This window comes from Artemia sp. Qi Xiang Cuo, chromosome 7, assembly GCF_049724085.1.
Source record: "Artemia sp. Qi Xiang Cuo chromosome 7, ASM4972408v1, whole genome shotgun sequence".
Lineage (NCBI taxonomy): Eukaryota > Metazoa > Arthropoda > Branchiopoda > Anostraca > Artemiidae > Artemia > Artemia sp. Qi Xiang Cuo.
Window position 1 is genome coordinate 75,733,575 of NC_142800.1, and position 21,301 is coordinate 75,754,875.

Sequence of the window (21,301 nt, forward strand, 5' to 3'; positions counted from 1 at the left end):
AGTGGTTTTATTTTCTACTTCTAATATCTAATTGAAACTCCAGTAATTCTTAAAATTATCTTATTTGTAACTGTAACACCTAATAAGCGCAGATAACGTCCTGTTCTTTAAGTTTTTGGATTCATGTGCTAACATATCAAATAGTTGGAGGCAACGATCTATAAGAATGGAGGGACACGGTTTATTAGTAACCGAAACTAAAAAAAAAACGGAATTTTGATATCAATCGATATATCATCGGATTATTATGCTGATTCCAAATATATAAGATTCATTAAGCTTAGTGCTACCCATAAAAAGCTACGAATCTGCAAAAATTTGTCTGATATTCTTAAGAGGGAGGAGACACCCCTGAAAGAAAACAATTTTAAACAAAAAAATACCATGAGAAACAGCGTAACAGAGAACCCTACTGTACAGGTTTCAAGCTCCTGTCTGCAAAAACGTTTAATTTTTCTTTTTTTTTCACGGATGAAAAATAACGGATGCGTGTCATTTGTTCCCGAGAGTGATCATATAGAACCAACAGTCCCAGACCATCCGGAGAGGGCTCATTTAACGGAAACTAAAATTCCTAGTGCCCCTTTTATTTGACCAAAAAGATCCGAGGGTTAATAGCCCCCCCTCTCACGTCCATCTTTTCCCTAAATTTGCTCGACCAGAAGTTTAATGTAGCCATTTGGCTTAATATATTTGAAAGGTTCCAAAACTATACCTTAGGCTTAGCATGACCCCGCAGCCCCTGGGGATAGTTCTGTGTATAAAAGTATGCTAAGGATAATTTTTCAGGCTGAATTGTCGGCAAGAAATTGTACAGGGGGGGGGGGAGGAGAGTTTCCAGAAAGGATTAAACTGTCTTTGAAGAATTTTTAGGGGGGGGGGGAAGTATTTTCACGAGAGGAATTTTCCATGGAGGAGTTTACCTTGAGGGGAGGGAATTTTTTATACAGGGTGAGCCAGATCTATAGGCATTATTTGAAAAACGACCCGAAATTAAACATAAAAAACAAATATTATCAACTGAAAGAAAGGAGCAACATTAAAGTTCAAAACGAACAGAAATTATTCCCTATATGAAGAGATCCCCCCCCCCTCTTCTTCAATACCTTGCTCTTTACGCTAAATTTTGACTGGTTGTCTAAATTTTTAAGGACGACTCCTAAAACACAAGGGCTGCTTAATTAGCATAGGAAGTTTTATTAAAAGTGCTAAAAACTTTAGCGTCAAGAGCAAGGTATTGAGGAGGCGGGGGGAACTCCTTCATATACGGGGTAGTTTCTGTTCGTTTCGTGTTTTAATGTTGCCCCTTACTTTCAGTTGAAAAGACTTGTTTTTTTAATAAATGTAGAATTGCCTCTATTAATAATACCATGCTGACTTCTCTCGTTATTTTTGCTTTTCTATATATTTTTTTTAACTAGCCCTAAAAAAAGAATTGCCATAAATATACTAAAGATTATTACTGAATTTAATCGTGTTTCACGCAACACCAGCGCTACTTGTTGGACATTAGTCACTATATTGGTATGCTGCTGGCTGTATGAACTATCTGCTGCAAGTAGGATAAAGTAGATTCGAACATTATATAATGTTTTAGAGGTAATTACTTGGCAAAAAAAAAAAAAAAAAAAAAAAAAAAAAAAAATGAGAGAGAGAGAAGAAGAAAAAAACTGTCATCCTACTCCAGCAATTGAGACAAATGTGCACTTGAACGAGGTTTTGACCTTACTCATCTATCCAACTACCTAGGACCAAACAGTATAACCAAACCATCAACCAAATAGAAATGTCCAAATCCATGCAAAGTCGTTATCAATAAATGTAAGTCGTTGTAAATTTACAAGCAAAAGCACCTTAAATAGCACCTTAAAATTTTTACAATTTACAATTTACAATTTACAATTTAAAAAATTTACAAGCAAAAGCACCTTAAATTTTACCTATGACGAAGAAACAAAGCCAAAACGTTGCTCTTGCAACAGTTTTGGCGTCGAAGCACCCCAAAAAGTGCTACAACACTTCACGTTGCCGGAGCAGCATCAATCACGTTTTTAACAGCTTTGAATAAATAACAAAATATAACAAAAACTTGGAATTACGATTCAAATCACCTCTCTCCAAAAATCTTGTCCAATTGCTGCCAAGTTTCTTTGCCTTGGCTGTTTCGGCAGTCATTTATGCTTAGGCGCTTCAACCAACCCTCAACGTTACGAAATGAAGAACATATACAGATAATATACAAACTTGATGAAAAATTTATTCCAAATATATGAGTATATACAGCGTTACATTTTGCCACTACAATAACAATTTTGTCAAAATGTGTTTAATTTTTCACTAGTTGGCGCCTGCTTGTGAAGAAGATAGAGAGTCACAATAGAAGAAATGGCAGATATTAGAAAAATCACATCAAACCACCTGTGATAGAAACTGAACTGTAAATCCCCAAGCACTTGGGTGATTATTTGTCGATATTCTAAAGGCATATTCATTCGCATTAACAGCACAGATGACACAAAGTACATACCCTGTAAAGAAAACATAATCAATAGATAACAAAACTTATACTAACAATATATATATATAGTACCGGGAGCACGGCGGTTCCGCCGCCGCGCCCCGGCACTCGACCCGCGGCAGACTTCTATATATGGATACTTATGGTCGCTTGTCTTCTATTCTTGTCTTCTATTATGACAGACAGTTTGAGACAATTTGCTATATTTTCATATTGCGGTCTTTTCAAAGAAATTTGTTTATTAAAGCAAGTTCGATTTCTAACAACGATATCTACTAAGCTTCAAACTTTTTATTTTCTTTTTTAAGGTTTTTGAATTGTTGTAATCCCTTGTTAAAATATATACAATTTTTGCAATTACCAGCTGCCGGCCCCCGGCACTTGGCACGCGGCAGGCTTCTATATTATAGATTCTCATTATCACTTGTCTTCTAACAGAAGACAATTTGCTCTTTTCTTACTGCAGTCTTTTCAAAGATATTTGATTAATAAAACAAGTCCGATTTCTAACAACGATATCTACTATGCTTCAAACTTTTGGTTTTCTTTTTTAAGGTCTTGAATTGTTGTAATCCCTTGTTAAAATATATACAAATATTTTTGTAATCACCAGTTACTTTACGCAATTTAAGATCTTTTCATACTGCGTCTTTTCAAAAATATTTGATTATTGAACCTTCCCTAATTTCTAGCAACGATATGTACTAAGCTTGGAATTTCTGTTTCTTTTTAAGGTTTTTGAATTACTGTAATCCCTTGTCAAAATATCGAATCATCATTTGTAATAATTGCAAATTTTCGTTATTTGGGCCTTTCTACTGACATTATATAACTGGTTGCGTTCAAACCTGTAAGCTTAGTCATGTAGCGAGTGGATTTTATCTAACAAAAAAAAAAAAAAAAAAAAAATTATTACTCAGGCACCGTAAATATTTTTGCAGTTTACGTAATAACTTTAGCGACTCTGAACTGAACTTAAAATTTTTTCAACTTTTTTTCGTGTCTTAAAAAGACACTGCTTCTACTTAAAAGAAAATCAATTCGGTGATGATTGTAACAAAGATTTCTACTAAGCTTCAAACTTTTGGTTTTGTTTTTAAGGTTTTTGAATTGTTGTAATCCCTTGGTACAAACATTTTTGCAATTACTAGTTTTTTATTCACCATCGACGGATACTAGCGAACAACAAGAAAATTGTTCGCTAGCATACAAGAAAGTTGATGTAAGAAAATTGTTCGCTAGTATCCGTCGATGGCAGTTCTAATTTTTTAGTTTTTGTGCGAATCGCGGATATTGGCGAGTGACTCGCTTTATGGTTGTTAGGTGTTTATTTTAGTTCGTATAATTTTTGGCTTTTATTGAATTTTATTTATCTTTTAATTTTTTCGGTTTTTCTTTTTTTTTTTTTTTTTTTTAATATTTACTTTCCGCGTTTGTTTTTTTGGTTTTTCTTCGGCATTTTCCTTGAATATACTATTTTGTTCGCGGAAAAGAAGAGAGGCGGTGGTCCACTCGAAACATTCACTTTATGTGTATTTTCAGTATTCTCGTTTGGCCTTAAAAAACCCCATTTTTGATCGTTTTCTTTCTTTATAAGAAGTCTTCTTGTCTTTTCACTGTTTTTACCTACAATTTAGCCTTATATTATGACGTTATATAAATAATCATGGGTATAATACACTGAAAATTAAGTTCTTTTGTGAAAAAGTGTAATTCAGTTTAATCCAATCACTCTGGGCTTTTAAAAGGAATACTGAAACTTTTATTTTTCAATCGAATGAGCCTCCCAAATTTCTACGAACACTCCTTTTATACGGTCTGAACGATGAATTAAACAACATAGGGAAGCCATTTCGCTCTTTACAGAATTCTAAAAGAAAATTATAAACAGGCAAAAGTCTATGACTTTTTTTATTTGGAATAGTAACAGATGAACCTCAAAGAGTCAGGCAGCTTCCATTCAAAAGATGATTTTCTTATCTTAACTTTTAGTTACTATATACTGTGGTTTGTTCTTTACTGGGTTTCAGCTATATCCGATAAAAACTAGCATTGGCCCAATCGATCCTTTGTGTAATTTGACAACAACATAAATAATTTTGTAGTTTACATAATAACCTTAGCGATTCTGAACAGAAAAGTAGCACAAAATTTATTTTGATTTTTTTTAACGAAATATGGCACAGCTTTATAGAGATGCTCACCGTGCTATAGAAAAATTAAGTTTTACAAAAACATGATTCTATTTTTTTTAAACTGTTGATTAAAAAAGGCAGTAGAGGTAGAAATTTTCTTTAAAATGAGCCATTAAACAGCTCTCTATGATTCTCCAGTGCCCCACTAGCTGAGGAGAAAGAAAAAAAGATGCCTTTGATGCAGAATATCGTAGTATATTTATATTTAGTATGGTTTTTATTAGTCAAAACATCGACAAAAAAGGAATAAAAAAGGAACATCAATGATAAAGATGACTTGAAAAAGCTAAAAAAAAGTACATTGAGTTTTAATAGATAAAGACATTAATCCCTGAAAATTTCCGAAATTTTCGATTTCGCAATTTTAATATCATAAAAGAGAAAACATCTAAATATATATTTTATTTTCATTTAAGCCAAATGAATGCACTGGCATTTAGAAAAGTTTCTGTTTCCTATAAAAATTTTAATGGCAAAAAGCTAAGAAATCTTGAGAATTTGAAAAATGGTTATGCCTTCGCAATTAAACACAAATGCTGAAACTAAATGCTGATAATGCTTCACTGTTTCGATTTCCGGATGATCATCTGTTTTTATTAGTCCTGATGAAACTATCACCGGCCAGCGATCTGGCGGTTAAACAATAGTTATAAACAGTAAGTTTATTCCCAGTTGTTTTGAATAAGGCAGGGGACAAAACAGGAAAAAAAAAAAAAAAAAAAAAATCGATTATTTCGATTTCCCGTCTAGAAACCTTTTTCAACTGAAAAAAAAAATAATTAAATGGAACATATAAAAAATAACACATAAACAACTAGTATATGAACAACGTATAATTAAAATATAAATAAAATAAAATTTATTTCAAAATAAATAAAAAATGTGAAAATCTTTTGGTTTTGGCCTGTTTTGTTTTCTTTTTGACTTTTATTTCATTTTTAAATTTTGTTTATTTTAGTTAAGTTTTTTTTTCGTCGAAAAACAATTCGAACGTAATTTCGAAATGCTCGAACCATTTTTATTATTAATAATATATTTGTTTTTTCTCTTTTGTCCTCTCTTATTTGAAATAAATACATTTAATGATTAGACCACTTTAATTAAATCCATTTAAATAAGTGTAATTGAAATGTATTTAGGGTTTAACTTTAAGTTTAAAGTTAAAGGCTGAGACCACACTGTAAAATTATTTCTTCTCGTAGTTGTGCGATGTCGAATGATCTATTTCCCTCTGTTGATTTTGGTAGCGTTGTTTTAATATGTATTTATATCCCAACAAATTACAGAAACACCGTAAGCACCTTAAAAATAGAAACACCGTATCTAGTAGTAGGTATCCATTAGCTTGCACATCAATTTCAAAGTTTCTTCAAATATTTAAATAAATATGTTAGCACTAGTAGTTTCCGGTAATTTCAGCACAGACCTCAAGGAAGAGGCTGATCCTTTCACACAGAGACATCTCTCAATTTGTTCTCTAGAATGATGATAGGTGTTTGCCTCGATCTAGATTGTAATCTTACTGAGATCAATCACTCGCTTAAAGTCTTGCTTGAACAGCAATATCATCAGAGAATATTCAGACTGGCACACGGAAAAAGGGCTGGAGCGAGGATTATCAGCTAAATTTCCGCAAAACCAAACTATGGTTTATAAATAATAATAATAATAATAATGATTTATTTTTGCCCTCTTTCGATATATTACAAAAATGCAATAGAGGAGTACAAACACGAAAAAAAAACACAAATAATTAGCGATTATTTAGTAGAGTGACCAACATGTCTAGCGAAGAAAGATAAACAAGTAGAAACTTAAATCAACGCTAAGACACAAGGTATGTCAACTGTCACATGGTAGTGACAGGTATGAATTAGCCCATAGCAACTTTGGTGGCACGAGTCAAAATTCCCTTTTTCAGTTAAATTCTAACCTGATGGATATAACTTCATGGGAGAGATATTTCTTCTCTTTACGTATTTGGCTTCTATAAGAAAAGATATGTTATTTTTGTCTGATTCTTTTTAATGTGCCCTTCAAATGAAAAAAAAAAAATAGTGAAAAAGATGGTCACGCTAAATAAACGAAAAAAAGTGTGAAGAGTAGCAGACTAAACCTTTACCAGGGGTTAACGAATTTTGTTCAGCTATGTGGACTGGGCTAGTTTTAAAACACAATTTAATTAATTTATATTGTTCTGAGTAGCTAAAAAAATGTTATTTGTGTCTGATTCTTTTTCATGTGCTCTTCGAATGTAAACAAAATAGTGAAGAAGATGGTCCCGCAGAAAAGGGGAAAAGAAGTGTGAAGAGTAGCAGACTACACCTTTACCGGGGAATAACGGATATTGTTCAGCTATGTAGACTGGGTTAGTTTTAAAACAGAATTTAATTAATTCATATTATTCTGAGAATTTTATTTAAATAATTTTGGAATGGATTTATTCCATTCTAAGCTAGGCTTAGGTCACTTGTTCGCCTGTGAGTCCAAGCAAACTCAGTCCCCCATTTTGCATAGAAGCCCAGTCCGTCATGAGTAAAACCAAATATGAGTTCGTCATGAGTAAAACCAAAAATATCGATCATCCATTAGTTCTATGGCTATCTACCTTAGTTCTACCCTAAGATGGATGAATTGATGATAGACAATATCTAACAACAAGCGAAAACGACATAATTTTTTATACAATCATGAAAAAGGCAAAATCCAAAAGGGGAAAAAGGCAAGAGATACCCGCTTTCCCTCTCACTCAAACTATTTGTCTTGGCTTTGTCTCCAATTGGCCAATGGCTTGATGGCAACTTGATATAAATTAAAAAAATTTGATTTATTTAATTCCAGTTAATCGTGGTGATTAACTATATTAAATCACGTTAATCATTGACACTAGTAAAAAAAAGTGTTGAACAAGAGTAGTTGAATACTTACCATGATTTGTGCCAAAGCCAAAAGGATTATATTTGAAGATTTGCTACTTGCTATGGCGTAGAAAAACTGAAAAAAAGGAAACATTCAGATGTGAGCTGTCACTACAACTTAAAGAGATACGGAGAAGATATCGCAGTCTTTTCACTCTTTTTCTTCATCGATAGGATTTCTCTTTCTATATCATCCTGTGTGTTACTTGTCTAGTAGCCGGACAACACACGAGAAGAACCGCATATAAAATGTCAAAGATACCACTGAAAAATAGGTTTCCGTTGTCTAGTGACTCTGTTAAAAATATTGCTAACTCTGTGAAAAATAACTAACTTTGGTTTCTTGGGGTTAAAGGGGCAAAAAGAGGTGCCTAGGTTAGGTTAGGCTGCGTATTAAATATATGCTATGCTTTACCCCCTCCCCCTAATGTGCAAATATATAACCCAATTTTGTTTCTAAACTATTATATTCTTATCACACTTTATTTTATTTCATTAGCATTAACCAAACTTCACTTCTCGCGTTTTGCCCAGCTTCTAGACAAGTACCCCTGTGTTATTTATCAGTTCTTTTTGTGCAAATTTTTATTTATTGCAGAAGTGAAATAACGGATCTCCGGTTCGGTCTCAAATAAAGAATATATCTAAGGAGAAGATTATAAAAACTAAAGAAGATATGACATCACAGATAGCCTAATTAAAGAAAAAAAAAGTCGAATTAAAACTTGTTTTTTTTTATAATCGACTGGACCTTGTCCAGTCGACATGTTAAAGAAATTATAAAACAAAACCCTAGGACGACCCGGAATCCAGACTAGTCAAAGAAACCCAAAAGGAATAAAGGAATCCAGAACACATTCAAGACTGCGTTTGAAAAAAAAAAATGCTCCACAACTAAGGAAGCGGTTCTACCGAACCACTTTTCAGTTAGTCTAGGTCCTTACGCCCTTCGGATATAGTAACGTTGACATAATCTTTAGAAGGAACGATTTTCTAGGCCTTCCAACTGTCTCTCGACGCTATCTAACTTAGAAAAATAAAGAACAGATCAGAAGAAACGCAATACAGTCTAAAACATTCTTAGAATGAGGCTCTTTTTTGAGTAGAAAAAGGCCATGGTTGAGTTTGTGATATCGTTTTTTTTTTAATCAGAGAATAACAAAACTTTAAATAAAAACGAGTGAAAATTGAATTGTCTTAAAAAATGTTTTTTTAACGAGTCATATTATTTTCTTTCATCCCATGGTCAATCGGTGATAACAGTCACGCAGTAGCATTGACAGAATACAGAGCGGTACGTCTCTTTCGCATTATATAGTTTGTTTGTTTCTTTTCTTTCTCCTGTCACTCCAGATGGGAGTAGCTACTCGTATCCAGAATTGCAGAAACTTGGGAGGGGGCTCATTCAATCGGAAATCGAAAGTTTCATTGTATACTCAACTTTCTGCTGCCATAGTTTTCGGATGAAAGAGAAGAGTTACCATAAAAGTTCACAATCTAAAAGTGGATGTTGGGTGAACAACCGAAGAAATTACCCGACTTTCATTTAATCCTAGTGCCGTCCTGGCTAAGTGGACGTGCGCTGGGCGAAGAAGTACTTGTCCAAGGGACACAGGTTCGATTCATGGTATGAGCAGTTGCTTCGTTTGTAACGCGGGTCACTAGCATGAATCTGTAAGTCTATCCAAAGTCAATCCAATTCTAAATGAGTACATTGAGAAATCCGGGTAAGGTAAGCAGGAAGGGTGTGTGAAAGCACAGGATGGCTGGCCCCCAGCCCCCCATTGCACTTCTTGGCTGAAGGGCCCCGAAACGGAGATCAGCACCGCCGGTTTGGACCTTAAGGGTCTAGTGCCGTCATACTTACTTACTTACTTCATTTTATCCGACACGACACTCGACTTTTCTTCTTTTTCTTCATTTACAATAGTAAAAAGATCGCTGTTGATGGGTATTTTTTTCCAGGGACAAGTAGCGAGCCTGTTGCTACTATAGAATAAAAGGATAAAGATCCTCCAGAACCATTACTAGTTCATAGCTGTTGCTGAGTCTTTTTTCCAGGGATAAGTAGCGAGCCTGTTGCTACTATAGAATAAAAGGATAAAGATCCTCCAGAGCCATTACTAGTTCATAGCTGTTGCTGAGTCTTTTTTCCAGGGACAAGTAGCGAGCCTGTTGCTACTATAGAATGAAAGGATAAAGATCCTCCAGAGCCATTACTAGTTCATAGCTGTTGCTGAGTATTTTTTCCAGGGAAAAGTAGCGAGCCTGTTGCTACTATAGAATAAAAGGATAAAGATCCTCCAGAGCCACTACTAGTTCATAGCTGTTGCTGAGTCTTTTTTTCCAGGGACAAGTAGCAAGCCTGTCGCCCAGCCTTGCGGCGCAAAGGATCCATCCCTGGGCCCCGTATTGCAAAGCAGAGCATCAGTGTATATACGTACGGGATTAACTACGCTTCTTGACTACTGAGGCCTTTGCGTTGGCTCTGTAGTGTGTTGCTCAAACTCAGTGAGTTCGAACTCTGAGTCCCGTATTACTCACCTCAGATCAAACCAACTACGCCATTTCAGCATGCAGAGATGGAATGTGCCCCCACAGGATTTTAAATTAATATACTTTATTTAATGAATCTAAATTATTAATGGTTAAATGACGAAACAGTTTTGCCCAACTTCAACTATGTTACGCCTCGTTGAAATCAGAATAAAACAATATACATTAATTTGCACAACCAAAGATGGATTTTAGCTGTCTTTACCACAGCCTTGTGCATACATAGATATTGAATCTCTTTCGAATCAAAATCTTTAAGATTTTAGAAACTGGCTACAAGTCATAAATATCATTTACTTGACACTTAATGCCATTAATTTGATAAATATTAATAATCAATGAATTTCAGTAATCATTCTGTAAGTTATAGATTTTTTTTTACCAGTTGATCACAATCATCAATTTAATCGCGGATTAAAGTAAGTTAATCTTTCCCCAGCCTCGATAAATAGAAAAGAAAGTTGGGAGAAGGCTTATTCAGTCAAAATGTTGAGTCTAGCACAAGGAAAACATAAAAAAATGGAACCATGTAAGGGCCGAAGACTAAAGACAAAAAACATTTTGACACAACCCTTAGGACTATCATGTGGATAAAACCATTTTAATAATTAGTGATTATAAAATTATTGGCAAGTTTTATTCTTGATCTACTGTTTTTCCTTTTTATGATTTTCCTTTTTATGGTCTATAGCTTGGTAATCAAACAGTTCGTGGTAACGAACTGTAAGTAAGGAGCGACCCGGCTCAATGGTAACCGAAACTCTAGAAAACGAAATTTTGATACCAATAGAAACTTCAAAAGAATCAGATTTTAATTCTGATTTCAAATATATAAGTTTCATCAAGTTTAATCTTACCTATCAAAAGTTACGCGCCTGAGAAAATTTGAGGAGGGGCTGTCCCCTCCTCAACCCCTTGATCTTTACGCTAAAGTTTGACTTTCTCACAACTCTATTTTTTTTTAAACAATAAAAGACTTTAGCGTAAAGAGCAAGGCGTTGTGGAGCGGACAGCCCCTTTCATATACGGAATAATTTCTGTTCGTCTTAAGTTTTAATGTCGCTCCTTACTTTCAGTTAAAAAAAACTTATTTTTTTTTATTTAATGATAAGAGAAGGCGACTCGAAAAATTTCTTCCGCTTATTCAATTTAAGGCTTAAACCCGGAAGTGGAATGAGAGAAGTCTATGAGCCACCTGACTCCTAACTCGAGAAAAGACAGGAGGAGTCAGGAGATTCGGAGTCTTGTCATTTGCACATCAACCAGGTGGTCATTATATCCCAACGAAACTTGATAAGAAGTAAAAGGCACTGTCCTAGCTGTGCCATTGGGCTCCACATCCGACCTAAGCTGTCCTAAGAATGTTGTAAAGGGGGGGGGGCTAGGAGACTTAGTATCAACATTCTTGCAATAAGGACACCAGCCTACAAGAACAGATGGCCATATCTTGACCTAACTTAGTGGGATATACGAGAAAGTTTCTAGTTGTGATTTTGAGAGTTCTATCTGATCCTACCTCTTGGGAGGAGGGCACGGAAAGGCTGGCCCCTATATTTTAAAATCCAATAAAATAAAAGTTCAAAATAGGGATAAAATCCTTTTTAATAAACAGTGTATAGATAATTCACAAAAAATACCAGATATTTCGGTCACGTATACAGTGAAAGTCATCAGTAGTAAAACTAAACTAAAACAATTTGAAACAAAAGTTTATATACGAAATCAAATAAAACTACATATTGTTTAAAATTCTCTAATTTTTTTCAAAGCAAAGGCGGAAGCTAGCCTCTTTGACCTCTTGGATTCGGTTCATTAGCGTTCAATGATATAACATTTAGACAAAGGTCAACTACATTGAGTGAATTGAACTTTACTCTGTCAGATTTTAATAAATTATCATAGATAGAGTTCAGCCCAAATTCACCTGTATCCCGATTCAAAGCAATATTCTTGAATAAGATTTTCTTTATTTCAAGAGTTTCACGAAAATTTTGCTTTAAACCCAGATCCCTAGAAATCAAAGAGACATTCTCGAACAGAATAAAATGGTCTGGGAAATTGAAAATATTTCCTGAAAGGGCTGATGTAAAATGTTCAGACTTAGAATCTTGTTTTAAAGCCGAAGAAATAGGATCTTTATGTTGTAATAATCTCATTTCCAAACTCTGGTTAGTACATCCCACATATGAGCTTCCGCAAGTACATAGGATCTGATAAACCCCACTTTATTGCCCCAATGAAATTAGATCCTTCCCAGAATTTAGAAAACTACCCAAAGTATTATTACTCTTTAAAGCTACCCTTAGACCATTGCTTTGTAAAATTCTTTTAAGTTTTTCACTTAGCCCGGGTACACATGGTAATGACCAAAACACATCCCTCTCCCGAGTTGTCTCCAAGACTTCCTTAGAAATCTCTACAAACCTTTTTCTTCTCTTTGAAAAAGTCTGGTTAATTAGCCATTCTGGATACATGTTGCTAATTAGTATTTTCCTTAGAAAAGACAACTCCTCCTCAAAAAATTTTGGAGAGCAAATACTAAAGACCTGGTCAGTTAAAAAAATGATCAAGCCAATTTTTAATTGGCGAGCTTGACCGGAACTATAGGACAAAAATCTATTGTTATTTGTCGGTTTTCTTTGAATTTTAAAATCCAGACTATTTTCATTTTCCAAAAGAAGATCATCAAGAAAAGGAAGTTTCCCATTCTCTTCCAATTCAACAGTAAACTTTAACCCCCCCCCCCAACAATTAAGATGTTCCAAAAATCCTTTTAATTCCTCCTCCCCATAATCCCATACTGAAATAATGTCATCCCTATACCGGCCCCAGAAAATATGTTTTAAAAAATAGGAATCTAACGCAATTGCCTCAATATTCTCCATAAAAATATTAGCTAATAAAGGGGATAAAGGGGCCCCCATGGGTAAACCATTTATTGGTTCAAAATACCCCCCTCTGAATTGAAAAAAATATGAGTACTTATCGCACAACCTTACTAAATACATAATTACAGAAACTTCCAAATCAGTTTTGCCACTAATCAAATCCAAATTTCTTAACAGCTTTCTTTCTAGAAGAGTTTCGGCTGCTTCTACATCAATATTTATGTACATTGATACAATGTCGAAGCTTTAAAGCGAAGAACTTGAAGAAATTTCTACTTTTTTCAGTTTTTCAACGAAATTCGAAGAATTCTTAATATACGAAATTTGTGTAGATAAAAGTGGTTTACAGATTGACACTAACCATTTGCTCAAAACACTTGTTGGTGACCTTATAATTGAACAACATGGCCTTAAGGATTGGTTAGACTCATAGATATAAGTAAATCTATATAATTTAGATCACACAAAATTGCGTAGCAGGCGATTGTTATAAAGTTAAGGTGTAATTTTTCCAACCTCCTTGAAACATTTCGGATCATTCTTAAACTTATTTGTAAAAGAGTCTGTTGGATTATACGATAGCTTATTGTATGTTTTTTCATCATTTAGTAAACTAAATTGTAATGGTAATTAAACCATCCTTTTTCAAGTTTTTTAGAATTATTATGTCTTTGATGGTCGTACTAGGAAATTCGGTTTCAATACAAAATTAGACAGGGTTTTTACGGTAGAAGCTCTTACTAAGCTAACATCTTTTATTAAATTTGCTTTAGATTAGATTGTAAAGCAAAATTTTCGTGAAACTCTTGAAATAAAGAAAATCTTATTCAAGAATATTGCTTTGAATCGGGATACAGGTGAATTTAGGCTGAACTCTATCTATGATAATTTATTAAAATCTGACTGAGCAAAGTTCAATTCACCCAATGTAGTTGACCTTTGTCCACATGTTATATCATTGAACGCTAATGAACCAAATCCAATAAGGTCAAAGAGGCTAGCTTCCGCCTTTGCTTTGAAAAGAATTAGAGATTTAAACAATATGTAGTTTTATTTGATTTCGTATATAAACTTTTGTTTCAAATTGTTTTAGTTTAGTTTTACTACTGATGACGGTCACTGTATATGTGACCGAAATATCTGGTATTTTTTGTGAATTATCTATACACTGTCTATTAAAAAAGATTTTATCCCTATTTTGAACTTTTATTTTATCGTCATGGAAAGGCAGTGTGGTCTCCAAAATTATCTTTAAAATCCAAACATATAAAAAAAATAAGCTATTGAATCTCAATCAGATTTTGTGAGAAGTAAGAGAAGCGTCCCAGTTCGTCTTTCTGGTAGGCTGAGTGGAGAAGACTTCTTGGTTCATTTCGTCAGACACATTACCAGAAATGATTGTTAGATTTAAGAAACTTGGTGAAAAGAAAGAGCTAATGTAATAATTACACTTTTTGGAGATCAGAGCTTAATTTGACCTTTGTAGTGAAGGAAAAGGGGAGGGACCCCTAAATTCTTACGATTCAAGACATCTAAGGGAAGCAGTTATCAGATTTTAGCCAAAATTGGTCAGAACTAAGATTGGGTGACTGAGTCGGGGGCTCAAAACCATTCTGACCTCTGGTTAAAAAGTTTTGAATTCTTTACTTAACCCCCCCCCCCCCCAAAAAAAAAAAATCAATTTTGATTAAGTCAAGCGAAACCTAGTGGCTTCAAAACTTTTAATCCAGGAAATTCCAACTTTACAAAAAGCTTTATCAAGAATCCATGCCTGATTCTGGTTTCAACATTTCTGCTAAAATGCAACTTTCAAGACTTTAACTGGCCTATCCGAAGAAATGTACACACTTGCCAATACGGTATTATGCACCTTGTCGCTATTGAAAGCAGATTTTGGGGCTTTCCGAATATCCTAATTCAAATGTAGATAGTGAAATTTTGACCTCGATAACAAAAAAGTGTAAAAATGGCGGTTGGATATACTGATGCGTTTTTTCACTTAAGAAAAGACACATCATCTCAGTATTTGCGATCAAGTAAGCCCACACCTAGCTTGGTACGATTATCCGTTCTGTAAGATTAGTTTCGGTAAAATGGAGTTAATTAAGGAATAAACAGGACGCATGACTCTTTACTGAGTTTACACTACTATTAAAGCCCGTCAATTTGATCTTCCCATCAACTCTTAGCGGAGAAGTTACATCTACATACATTACCTACTGGCGGCTTCTGTATAAACTAAGGCTGGGTTTACCACCACCCATCCTCCCGTGTTCATTTCTTAGGCCTATAGTAAAACAAAGAACTTTATAGTTATTTGAAAAAAAAAACAAGTTTTTTTTTCAACAGAAAGTGAGGAATTCATTTGCTAGGCCTCTACTAAAACAAAGGACTTTATAGTTATTAAAAGAAAAACAAGGTTTTTTTCAAAACATTGAACGAACAGAACTTATTCCGTATATGAGGGGGCTGCCCCCTCCTCAATACGTCACTCTTTACGCTAAAGTTTTTTAGTACTTTAAGAAAGCTTCTCATGTAAATTAAACTGCTTTTATGTTTCAGGTGTCAGTTTAATTTTTTTTTTAATTTTTATTTCGGACCGTTTATGTAAAATTCCTCCCACGTAAAATCCCTGCCCGCCCCAGAAAGTTCACCAGGATAATGCTCTCCTAGCTGAGGAGGGCATTGTTTCCCCGGATAATTCTCACAGAACATTCTCTCCACGTGTAAATTGAGTAACCATAGAGAAAGCAAGAATTCTGAAAATTACCCCCCTGAAATATTCTTCTGAAAAATTCCCCCCAGAATTTTCCTCCCCTTAGAAGATTCCCCCCAAAAATAATCCCTCCCTACAAACATCCATATATTTCCCAATAAAAAATACAAATAAACAATGGGGAGATTGCATAATTTAAAGTCTTTTCCCTAGGGGCCGTAGAGAGTCATGTCATCCCCAGAACCATAGTTATTGGGCCTTACAACTATACTGAACACAATGGCTATCTCAAAATTTTGATCGGATCTCTTGGGAATGAGTGGGCTATGGGAGGAGGGATAGGTGCCCTCTATCTTTTTGTCACTTAAACAGGGCACAAAAGCCTTAAATTTCTGTTTAAATAACACTCTCCCGATGTCCTAGGACCGTTTTTTCGGTAAGCTCTCCCCTGAAAAAATACAAACAAACAAAAAAAAAAAGTAAAAATAAATACGTATCCGTGATCTTTCTTCTGATAAAAAAATACAAAATTCCACATTTTTGTAGATAGGAGCCTGAAACCTTCACAGTAGGGTTCTCTGATATGCTGAATCTGACGGTGTGATTTTCATTAAAATCCCTTCAATTTTAGGGGTAGCCTACTTCCCCCCTTTTCAAAAATCAGGCAAATTTTCTCAGGAAACATTAAACTTAATGAATTTTATATATTTGGAATTAGCATAAAATGTAAAATCTTTTGGCGTACTAATTATTGTCAAAATTCTTTTTCTTACTGCCGGTTACTACTGGGCCGAATCACTCCTTACTTACAGTTCGTCACCACGAAGTGCTTGAAACTTGCTTTTGAATACTAAAAACGTTTGATTTTCTTTAATTTCATGAAGGAAGGAAGGTTCCCTCAGAACAAGAAACTATGACTCATTATGCTCCTTCTTGCGCAATATTTAAAAAAACAGTGTTGTAGTTTTTCTTCTAAGAGATTTAGAGACAAACATGAATGTTCATCATGATTATATAAAAAAAAAGTGACTTAAAACGCGGGTGTGAACACACCATTATTACCATGATATAAATAATGACAAAAATCACACAACTGTGTATTATTAGTTGAACCTGTGTGAGGCAAGGACGCTAAGACCCTTTCAAAATTTATTTTTGATATTTTTGGTTTCAAATTTTCATAGCGATGAGTATTTGAGTAGGTTGCTTTTTTTATATATATCATATTGCTGATGATGAATGTTGATTATATGGCCATCGCTTAGGTCGTATTGACTGTGTTATTCCCTGTCTTCACGAACTTCCTCCAAATATTCTCTTAATTTACAATATAACTGCAATTCTATTAATTGACAGAGACTGGGGGTGCCAATCCTCAAAAACGTAGGGCAGGGCAAGGGGTGATTTGCTTTCGGATCTTTTTTCTTTATGAAAAGATTCAAAATTTATTCCATTTTAATGATATTTTTTCTCCAAGTTATCCAAAGGCGCGTCATCTCCCCTATCCAACTTACATATTTTGCAACTCTTACCTTCGTCAACGTCAAAATAAAGCCTCTGATAGATGTCAGCACTATAGCTCCAATGAGAAAAAAGGACACATGCTGACTCCAAAATGTCACATCAATATCAATGTTCATCCAATGCACCGCAATATGTATTCCTTTTGTCACAGGATCTATTCTTCCAACACGGTCAAAAACAATGTTTATTGTAGACTGTAATTTAAATCATAGAATTTTAAAAATTAATAATTCGACAAACAAAGTATAAACAAAGTATTGGGTTTTGGAACTTATGAAAAGTATGTGTTATCTAGATATAGATTTAGATATAGATATAGATTTTTTTTTTTGGCTTGTTTTATGTATGTCACCATGGCCCAATAGGGCTTTTGTGTGAATAAATCTATCTATCTACCTAACTAATACTCAATTTAACATATATTTATCGTATATTATTTAAATATATGCGTACATAAAAGTCAAACAATATACAATATAATACAAATTACATTTATATATGTGTATTGGATATCAAATATAAATACTTAAATATTAAAATTACTAGATACACAAAAAATTCTTTCAAGCATATATGAACTGAATAATAAAGTCTTTTTAAAGTTAAATTTCAATGAACCTGTACAATAAATATTTTGCTAAGGCAACATTCGGTGATTCTCGCATCAGCACGATTTTAGATCATAACATGCATAGTGTAACACTTCAAACTGTTCTTTTTGACTCATCAGAAAAAGTATCTTTGTGAGGTCACAGTAGCCAATAATAAAACCACAGCTAACAATTTTACCTTAGATGATGCGTTTTTCTAATCCAGTCAACTCTCAGAGGTGCCAATTGCAAGGGGGGCCTTTCCCCCTTAGAGTTTTCGAAAAGAACATGTTTTGAAAAGTACATTTTTTTTAGTACATTAATTTTAAAAAAATTAAAAAAAAAAAAAAACAAAACTGGCTTCTGCCTTAGTTTTAAAAAAAATACATTTTGTTGTATTTTCATTTTAAAAATTGAAAATAAAATCCTTGTCCCCCCCCCCCCCCTACGTTTTCATGAATTAACACCACTTTCAACTTTCTATCATCAGAGTGTAGTTTACGCCACTTCAGCTACTTTTTTTTATTCTTCTTCCTCTGTCATAAAGGGGCACTTGAGGGATTTGATATGTTAATTCCAAAAAGAACAACAAAATACAACAGGACAGAGCAAATAAAAACAAAAACATAATAAATGAATGAATAGCTTATCAATATAAATAGATTTACGCAAAAACTAGGCTATTTCACAATAACGCGCTCCTTACCAGCACTTAACAGTTAAACAGCATTACAAGATTCACATTAATCCCACTTACCGACCACTCTTTCTCATACTTCTCACACTCAAATTTGCCACTTCTTCAATACCGTATTTCAATGCTCGACATTTGCACATCAAACGAAACATACTTTTCTTTAAGCACTCTTGCGTTAGACATGCATAGGGACAAGGCCGTGTCCAGGAGGAGAGGGATTAGGGGGTTTGACCCCCCCCCCCCGAAATATAACGTAACAAAATTGAATATAAACAAATTTTGATGCGTTTCTTAATTTTTGTGTACCCCCCCCCCCCCCGAAAAAAAAATCCTGGATACGACCCTGCATAGATACCTTCTTTTCTCTAGCATTCACATTATATTTTATTCTCTGCCAAAGAGGCAAACAATCCCCCCCCCTAATTAAATAGCCTATCAATGAGCTCACATTTGCTTGCCACAAATTATTTACAAGCATTTTAAGAAAAACATGCATTAAACCTTCCCTCTAATTCTCGAAAGGGCCACGACTCACCAAAATTTTATTTAACAGAATCATAAATTGTATTGACAAGATGCTGTCTTACCAAAACATTTGGTAATAAATTAGCGCACTTTGATGGGTACTAGACTAAAAGATGACAACTGAATTATTTTGACCATTTCTTTTCAATTCACTAAAACACCATTACTGCCACCAAAACGGTCTAAACAACCCAAGTCGATTTCAACGTAGCCGATTCCCGACAACATGGCTGGAATTAGATTTGTTACCAAGGGCACCAAACACAAGTTATTTTCATGGTAATGTGGCAGCTTGCAAAATTTATGTATTTAAACCTATTATTAATTAAAATTTTTCTATTAAGCAAGAAGATCATTATTCACAATTAAAAAAAAACAATTAAAGAAAACCTCAAACCAAAATTTCTTTCTTCGTCAATTTTCATCAGCGGCTTTACTTTCAGAATTAATTGATTTGGCAACTGAAAAAATCGAATTTAATTAATTTATTTATTATTCCTTAATTGATTATAAACAGATCTATAGACTAATTTACTGATTAAACCAACAATAACCATTCTTAGAAACACAACTCTAATGCTAGGCCAAGAACAGGCACACACGCAGGGAGGGAGGGCCTTTCCTCCACATCGGAATCCCACATTTTCCTGAATTTCTGGGCACTTTTTTCGAAATTACGTAATAAAATTGGTCCTCTTATTATCCCCCCTCCTGAAACAAACTCCTGCATAAGTGTCTTGCGTAATGGTTCTGCCAAGGATAGTATTTTGCGGATAAACCGTCATCACAATCTGAAAAATTATACAAAACTTGTCTTTCTTAATTATGTAATGGTTTAATTTTTTTTTTTTTTACAAAAATGAACCCTCCTTTAACCAAAACAGGATGGGTCGCACCCCAAAATAAAATCCTGGCTATGGCATTATCTAATCAAACAGTTAGTGGTAACGAACTGCAGGTAAACAACCACTCGGCTCAATACTAACATAAACTCTAAAAAACGAAAGTTTGATATCAATAGACACATCAAAAGAATCAACTTATTATGCTGATTCTAAATAAATGAAATTCATCAAGTTTAGTGTTACCCATCAAAAGTTACGGGCCTGAAAAAATTTGTCTGATATTCGAAAAAAAGGGAAAAAAATCCCCTAAAAATCAACGAATCTCAATAAAAATAACACCACCAGATTCAGCGTACCAGAGAAACCTATTGCAAAATTTTCAAGCTCTTATATACAAAAACGTGAAATATTGCATTTTTTGCCAGAAGAAAGGTCACGGATGTGTATTTATTTGTTGATTTTTTATTTTTTCCCGAACTAGTAATCCTAGAAAATGGGGAGAGGGTGCATTCGAACGGAACTTAAAAAGTTCTAGTGCCCTTTTTAAGTGATCAAAAAGTTTAGGGGGCAACTAGACCCCCCCCCCTCCCACGCCCCGTTTTTTCCCAAAGTTGTCCGATAGAAATTTTATGATAGTCATTTTGTTTAGTGTAGTTGAAAGATCCATTAGCTATGTCTTTAGGGGTAACAAGATCCCCCCAGTCCGTGGGGAGAGGTCTGTAAGTTATGAAATTTGTCCATTGTTTACGTATAGTATTTATTATTGGGAAGTATAAAGACATTTTTCGGGGGGAGATTTGTGCTTGGGTGATTTTCCATAGAGAGAACTATCCATGGGAGGGAAAATTCCGGGGGGAAAACTTTCCAGGGAAATTTTACACTAGTTACACTGGGAGGATTTGACAAAATTCTTATACGAAATTCTTTTTATTTGTCTTACTTTCTCTTTGCCAATTCAATTTTGCAGGTGGAAATGTTGAAATGTTCTGGGGGAAATATCCGATTTTTTTTTTTTTTTTTTTTTTTAAGCGTGTTGGGATTTCTCAGAAAAAGTTTCAAGGAAGGGAGGATTTCCGGAGTGACCGAGAAAAAGATTAGAAACTAAAGTCTTTTTCAAATGAAAGTATGCTAAGAAGAATATTTTAGCTTGAATCGCCCGCAGGAAATTTTACGGGGGGAGGGAGATTTTCAGCGAGGATAGAATTGTCCGGGGTGAATGGAGGATGAGCCGGCGTTATTTGAAAAACGATCAGAAATTAAATAATTTTTTTTTAACTGGAAGTAAGGAGCAACATTAAAACTCAAAACGAACATGAATTATTCCGTATA

At 34.3% G+C, this 21,301-nt stretch overlaps 1 protein-coding gene across 2 annotated transcripts in view; it reads right to left on the bottom strand.

Moving 5' to 3' along the window:
* Positions 1 to 2,245: 2,245 nt before the first annotated feature.
* Positions 2,246 to 21,301, bottom strand: part of GPHR (Golgi pH regulator) — a 65,501-nt gene continuing 46,445 nt past the window's right edge. For both annotated transcript variants that reach the window (XM_089091710.1, XM_089091711.1), the window contains exons 7-9: positions 17,324 to 17,509; positions 7,642 to 7,707; positions 2,246 to 2,528 (exon numbers count right to left, since the gene is read on the bottom strand). In XM_089091710.1, coding sequence (XP_088947836.1) covers positions 2,316 to 2,528; positions 7,642 to 7,707; positions 17,324 to 17,509 — 465 coding nt within the window. In that variant the 3' untranslated portion in view covers positions 2,246 to 2,315. The remainder of the gene's footprint in view (positions 2,529 to 7,641; positions 7,708 to 17,323; positions 17,510 to 21,301) is intronic.